General features: G+C 43.5%; 2 protein-coding genes across 4 annotated transcripts; one reads left to right on the top strand and one right to left on the bottom strand.

Moving 5' to 3' along the window:
* Nucleotides 1–356: 356 nt before the first annotated feature.
* Nucleotides 357–4,696, top strand: lg5h6orf120 (linkage group 5 C6orf120 homolog). 3 transcript variants are annotated; one of them, XM_018677399.2, is made up of 2 exons: nt 357–504; nt 2,170–4,696. In XM_018677399.2, exon 2 carries the CDS (start codon nt 2,218–2,220, stop codon nt 2,764–2,766), a length of 549 nt encoding a protein of 182 aa, XP_018532915.1. In that variant the 5' UTR covers nt 357–504; nt 2,170–2,217; the 3' UTR covers nt 2,767–4,696. The 3 variants fall into 3 exon arrangements, with proteins under 3 accessions (XP_018532915.1, XP_018532925.1, XP_050926327.1); XM_018677409.2 differs by having other exon boundaries at nt 376–452; XM_051070370.1 differs by lacking the exon at nt 357–504 and adding an exon at nt 1,141–1,165.
* Nucleotides 4,697–5,680: 984 nt separating this feature from the next.
* LOC108883854 (39S ribosomal protein L21, mitochondrial) lies at nt 5,681–6,476 on the bottom strand. The gene has a single exon (XM_018677388.2). The coding sequence runs from the start codon at nt 6,441–6,443 to the stop codon at nt 5,850–5,852; it is 594 nt and encodes a 197-aa protein (XP_018532904.2). The 5' UTR covers nt 6,444–6,476; the 3' UTR covers nt 5,681–5,849.
* Nucleotides 6,477–7,002: the final 526 nt, after the last annotated feature.

Raw genomic sequence — 7,002 nt, 5'->3', positions numbered from 1 at the left:
TTTATTCAGTTTATTTTTGAATATTTTGGGGGCATTCTGCCTTCCTAACAGGGAGGAGAGTTTAGATAGCTGTCAGGAATTATGTAGCTAAAGTTCTAGCTGTAATCTTTATTAACGTGCAGTGATTTTGTTTTATTTTTGCTTGTTTTCTTTATGTAAAATGTCCATGGATTACATTAAAAGGGCTTAAAATGTAATTATTATTAAAATAATCTGGATCTTAAACATCTAAGACACGAAGGTGCTCCATAAAATCTAGTCTAGATACTTTTAATATTGTATTTCAGCGTATATTCTGCTCACATGGTGCATCTTTAAAAGCTGCTTTTGGATTCTGGTGGGTGTAGTTACCAGGTGTGACCGGTGGGGTGGTGACGGCAGTAGTGAGCGGTGTGTGCAGTGAAGCTAAAGCTAAAGGCAGAGAAGAAGAAGGTGAGCAGAAGTTTCAGCAGGTACCTGTGTTTGGACGAAGATGCCGATTAGAAAATAACAGCAGTGTAACGAGTGAGAATTTAATAATTTATACACGTTTATTAATCATTTAGTTACTTAATTATAAAGGTTTAATTTATCCCGCGGACTCGAGAGCTGCAACTTGAGCTCAAGCTGAACAAGCTAGCAGCGACGTTAGCTGCGTGAACGCTAACTCACTGTAAGAAGCTAGTTAGCTGTCAGTTCAGGCTGTAGCCTTATCCCTGCTTTAACACGCTGTGAACTAACAGGTTTATAACTAAATATTAATTTTACATAACACTAATTTTCTGTATTTTTCTTATAAAGTCGTCGGGTTGTGCAGGTGCGCGCTGCTGGGTGGCAGGTGCCGTGTTAGCTGTTAGCATTAAACTCAAAAACAGCGTCAGGTTGTTGAGACTGTTCGGGTGAAAATGTTGCTAAAAACTAACGGAGCTCTGTTTTGATGAGAAAGTCGTCTCGTGACGGTTTTTTTAAAGGTGTTAACTGTCGTATTAAAGCAGGCATCAGGTGCTCCAGGTGGCTAATGCTCAGAAGTTTGAAAACGTGTTTTGGTCGGTATCAAAGATCAGACTCACCGAGACCGAGCAGTTTGTTTTTAACTCTGCTGAAGAGCTTTCTGTCAGCACCGGTAACTCTCCGGGTTATTTTCTATTCAGCCATGTTTGTCTCGTTGAACACTGCAGTCACTGTGGTGAGTTCAGGCATCTGTTACATAATGTAGATGTTTGTTTTGTTGTTGTTATTGGGTGTTTTTAAATCAGTTAAGTTTGTTTTTGGTTTGTGTTTGAACGCTGAAAATGTCAGCAGCTTGCTTTGTGTTTGTATGTTAATTCCTGGTAGATTTATGAGAAATCATGCAAAAGTTTTGATGTCGTGGGGATAAATATTTTTGTTGGGGGGGCGGTTATTTGCCTGCCACTGTCTAAAGTTAATGTGCAGCTGTTTTAACTGGGCGCTGCTGTAACCTCGTGTTGGTTTTGACACATCAACATGAACTTAAACATTTCCTGTCAGAGAAAAACCCTCTGAAGCTTCACCCACTCTTATTTCCATGTCTAGTCTTTCAGGGAGTTAACGTACGTCACACTACCATGATTTGTTTGTCTGATTGTGTGAATAAACTGTCTTTATACATCTCATGCATTTCTAACTCAGCAGTGAGTCCACAGGTCAGTGTTTCGTTGGGGTTTTACTCACTGGTTTTGATCCTGTTTGGTGGGATCTGGTTTGTGAAAACCCACCAGACAGGATCCTAGGAATGGACCCAGGGTAACAACTTTAAGGGGATCCACATGAGGATAAACAGTAACTGCTGAACAGTTAAATCATTTTATTTTGTCCCAAATAATTCAGCCAGTAAAATAGTTTTAAAACAGTGTTGATTCAGATGATTTATTCAGAGAAATTTGAAAATATTCTCTGGTTTTTGCTTCTTAAATGTGAGGATTCGCTGATTTTCTCTCTTTAATTTCACTTTAAATGTTTTTATTTTGAGGTTTGAAGATGACACATTCAGGCATTTTTCACTATATTCTAACATTTTATAAGCGATGAGTCAGTTAATCAAAACTGTCGTTAGCTGCAGGATTTCTTTACTGGTTTTTGCCCTGAATCCAGTGCAGCCTTAGCTTCCCTCGTTGTCTGGGTGTGGCAGCAGAATCCTGGTTTTCAGCTGCGTCTCTTCCTGTTTTTCAGGCTGTCTGGTGTCGTCCAGGCAGGGTCTGATCGACAGATGCCTTCATCATGATGCAGAGCTGCAGCGCCCTGGTCGTCGCCCTCCTGCTGTCCCAGGCCAGAGGCTTCCTGGGCCCCTCGGAGGACGACGGCGTCCCCGACGAGTGGGTCCTCCTCCACGTGGTTCAGGGCCACATCGGGGCTGGAAACTACAGCTACCTGCGCCTCAACCACGATGGCAGGATCATCCTGCACATGCAAAGCCTCAAGGGGGACGCGGACCTCTACGTGTCAGATAAAACCCTGCAGCCGAGCTTCGACACCTACAAGCTGCAGTCGGCCACCTGCGGCCAGGACGTGGTGGTGGTGCCGGGGGACTTCGCGAGGCCTGTGGGCATCGGTATTTACGGCCACCCGTCCCACCAGGAGAGCGAGTTTGAAATGCGGGTGTTTTACGATCAGACGGTGCCCCAGAACCCGTTCGACATGGGATCGTACGCCTCAGAAGACGGACACAAGCCAAGGAAGACTCCTCAGGCGGCAGAGGAGAGCGAGGAGTCGATCTTTTGGACAATTCTCATCGGGCTTTTGAAGATTATACTCGAGATTTTGTTTTGAAAATTTAGTTTCCTTCCTTCCTCGCTGCTGGAGGAGACCCAGGTCTCGACACATTAAAGAAGGTTGTTTCCTTTCATTCTGTAAGGATGAGAAAATAATGTCACACCAAACTCCAGTGAGAATTCTGGCGTTTTAACAGCTCTTTGCTTGTGATCAAACATACACACTGGATGGAAACAGTTGAAGCCTGACTGATCACAAAGTCTGTGTGTTTGGTGATAAGCAAATGAACAGAGTCGGCAGAGTGTTACTTTACTCTGGTGTCCACATGTTTAACTCACGGCCTGAATTTTGGTCTCAGTGATTTTTTTCATTGTTGAACTTCAGTTCAACTAAAAAGAGCAGGAGGAGGATGTTTCTTTAGTCTTAAAGGATAGTTTGGGTTTATCAAACACTCACTAAATGTAAAGACTTATTGGTCGCTGTGGTCGTTCCTCCTGTTCATACTTCCTAACATAAAAGATGAGGAACAACATTAACAGCTAATATGAAGCAGCAGCAGTCAGAGTTAAAGCCTCAGTGTGTTTTAAATTAGGAACAGCCATGTCTAAAAGCAAAAGTGTTGATAACAGAGCGCTGTTAACACCTGGCATTAACACAACATCTGTAGCTGTACCAGTCTTGATAAGGAAAGACACACGTTAACGCACACAGACGTCAGTCAGACCACATCTAGAGGTCTAACTTGCACATTAAAGGTCTAGACTGTGAAAATGCGGGATACTCCACCACGGCCGGGTGCAGATATATTTTTGGGATGTCGGTGGGACAGTTTGAGGGCCAAGTACTGGGATCCTTAAACCCAGAGTCTCTGACAGTCTGTGTGATTGTGATGCCTTTATGTGCAGTGCAAAAGCTCAGAAAAATCAACCTCCTTGTGCTGCGTGTGAAAGTACTCACAACAAAAACAACGGTTCAAAAATCACAAGAAAAGTGTAAATGCAAAGTGGATCAGGTGTCGTCATCCAGATCACATTTCCAGTGAGAGTCTGTTTTACTCAGCTTCTTCCAAACCAGGTGGAACGAGGCAGGAGCAGTTTCACCTTTGAGCCGACAGTGGAGGTAGTTACAGAGCTACACTGGGCTAAAAGGGGCTAACAACAAGCTGTGAATTAGAAAAATCAGACATCAGGTCGTTCAGATGCTTTAAATCAGACAAATGAGCAGAGCAGCTCAGTTATCTGTTTCTGAAAGTTTCTTTTTGACAAACCTGTAGCTGCCGTCGTTTTCTCTATGAAATTCTCTCTGGTGTTTCCTCGCTGAGCAGAGGAAAAAAACCCCACCAGAAATAAACCTCCACACGGCCGCCAGGATGAAGACACCCACGTCATTTGACTACCTCAGACCTCAAAGTGCTGAAACCTGCTCCCGTCATCATCAGGAACCACTCCAGCGACCTTTAACTCTCAGCCTGTTCTTATTACCGTCAGAAAAAATCCAAACTCGTCTTTTTAAACTCGTCATGAATCAGATCGGCTGTCTCTCGCCTCGGCCTGTGAATGAATGAAACCACTTGTCTTAACTCTGCATATCAACATCACACAGAGCGTTTGGATCAAAACCTTAGCAATACAGTCACTGTCGGCCATTTAGACACACACACACACACACACCGGGTTCCCACAGGACAGGTCGACTTTGACTCTGTCTTCATTTGCTGTTTCCTGGATTGTTTGAGTTTTAGAAATGGGAGCCTCCTTTTTAACGTGAACAGCAACATCTCATTTGCTTTTTTGGATCATTCTCTTCTCGTTTTTTGTTTCGCCTGTTGGACAAGCTCCTGATTTAAACATCACCTCCAGCGTCGGGGTTCAGTTGTCGTCACCTCTGAGCAGAAATGTTCGACAGTGCCTTCGAAGATCAGTCGTCCGCAGGGAGACGACGCCGTCAGGTTTCTAAATAAAACAGTTACTTTTGCAGACTGTTAAAATCCACCGTCTCCTGACTCTTTGTTTCATCCATGAGGACGAAGCTGCTGCTTCATTAGCAGAGATTTAACAGTCTTTGATCACTGTGATACACAGAAAATCAGATTTATCAGAACACATGAACCTCTTGTGACCTGAGCTTTGATTTTATCTGCATCTTTAATTTCTTCTAGCTCTTTTGGGATCAGTAGGAGCTGATTAGTGTAAAAACTAAACCATAATAATCATCCAGAAAGCTGGAAAATCCAAACTGAATGTTGACGTCCTGTCGTCACATCAAACAACAAATGTTACTGAGCCGAAAAACAAGTTTCAACCAGAAACTTGATTCAACTTGGTTTTGTTCCTCTGATACTTGTCTTGATCTCAGCTGTAGAACATGTTGACAGAGATCGCCGCCATCTTTGTTTTTACTCTGTTGATTTGCTAGACTGCACAAAAAAGTGTGAGCTAACGAGGACAACAGGTCTGAGTTTAGTTAAAGTATAAGATGCAGCGAAGATGAAATGTAACTAGTTTGTAGTTTTAAAATCTTCATTGTTTTAGTTTAAATTGATTAAAAATATATTAATTAGCTTTTATTGTTTTATGTGTGTATCAAGTAAGAAAATGTTATTATTTCATCACTGCAAACAACAATTCTCTTCATTATCAATACACCTGACAGGTGTTTTCTTCACTAATCATTGATTATTCAGTGCAGAACATGACAAAAATAGTGAAATAAGTTCCTTAAAACCGAAGGGAACATATTCTAATGTCTTCACTTTGTCTCACCAACCGTCAAAAACACTAACATGTTGAATTTACCATCAGAAGAAAATGGAAAACAGAGAATATTCACGTTTGTGAGGCTGGTCCCAGTGAGTTTTAGGTGTTAATGTCAAAAACACCCAATCAATTGATCAGTATTGATTGGTTTCTGGAGGAATACATTAAGGATCAATAGCATCCACAAATACTCATCAAATTAAAAGGCAAAGACGTATTGAAAACACAGACACTGGATATTTCATCATGTCTGTGCAGCGTGTTGTTTATTTACAGGAGTAAATCCGCCGCTCTCAGTCCGGACATGTTTGTTTACATATTGATAATCGATCAGAACAAACAAACCCGCAGTCTGTGTGAGAAATAATCCAGCCTTCATCTTCATCATGTCAGTCTGGGGGCCAGCTCGATGCTGTTGATCCTCAGCACCGTCTGTGGCTGGATGATGATCTTCTTGCGCTCGAACCGGTGTCTCCTCCAGAACCGCATGTGGACCTTGGGGGAGGACTCGGTCTTCTCCAGCACAGTGGCCTCGACCCGGACCAGCTCCTTCCCCAGCAGCGGCCTGCCGATCAAGGTGAAGTCCTCCGCCCCGACCAGCAGCACCTTCTCCATGCGGATCCGCTCCCCGCACTCCGCCTCGATGTGGTTCTCGATCAGGATCAGGTCCTCGTCGGTGACCTTCCACTGACGCCCGGCGAAGTGCACCACGGCGAAGAGTCGCCCGAAGTCCTGCCGCTGGATCCGCTGGTTCACGGTGCTCACCACCGCGGCGTGTCGACCCCGCTCCTCCTCCTCCGAGACCGGGACCGGGCTCGTCTGCTGCGCCCACGGCGGCCTGGACAGCGACGTCTGGGGCACCAGGCCCCCGCTCACGGAGCTCTGTAGCCGGACAGCAGCGGCGGACAGGAGAGGGAGTCTGGGTGACAACATGCTGCATGTCCTCCACAGTCCCGTAAGCCCTCTGCTCACCGCCATCTTTACCGGAAGTGTTTGTCCCTGCGCATGCGTGACTTCTGTAACGACATGCGCGCGCACACGCACACATCATCCAGTCACCTGACTGTTTCTGCTTTTAAACACATTTTATTATCATTTATTCATCATATTAAATGTATTTATTCTCACATTATCCACAAAACTAAATTGGGGGATGAATAGAATCAATAAAATACGTTTCTCTTGATACAGAATCAATCAGTGAAGAAAAAGTAAAAGTTACACAACAGTGAAAAAATAAATACAAGTCCTGCAGCAAACTGACATTAAAATCAGCCTTTCTACAGATATCAGTGCACTTTTTGTTTCATTGGCGCCCCACTAAGTCTGTTTTTATTAACTGTCTTTCTAGTTTTGAACATAGTTGTCCTCAGTTTGTGTCTCATCGTTGTTTTGCATCTGTTTGTGTATCTTTTGCATCGCTTACAGTCATTTTGCACCTCTTTATGTTTTTTTGTGGTCATTTTGCATGTTGTTGTTGTTGTTGTTTTGCGTCTGTTTAATGTTTTTTTTCATCTCTTCTAATCATTTTTCACTC

Source organism: Lates calcarifer, linkage group LG5, assembly GCF_001640805.2.
Source record: "Lates calcarifer isolate ASB-BC8 linkage group LG5, TLL_Latcal_v3, whole genome shotgun sequence".
In the NCBI taxonomy this organism is placed as follows: domain Eukaryota; kingdom Metazoa; phylum Chordata; class Actinopteri; family Centropomidae; genus Lates; species Lates calcarifer.
This window is presented reverse-complemented; position numbering and strand designations above follow the sequence as displayed.

Excerpts from the sequence above, each read along its gene's own strand:
- lg5h6orf120 (XM_018677399.2), top strand. The coding sequence starts at position 2,218 with ATGATGCAGAGCTGCAGCGCCCTGGTCGTCGCCCTCCTGCTGTCCCAG.
- LOC108883854 (XM_018677388.2), bottom strand. The coding sequence starts at position 6,443 with ATGGCGGTGAGCAGAGGGCTTACGGGACTGTGGAGGACATGCAGCATG.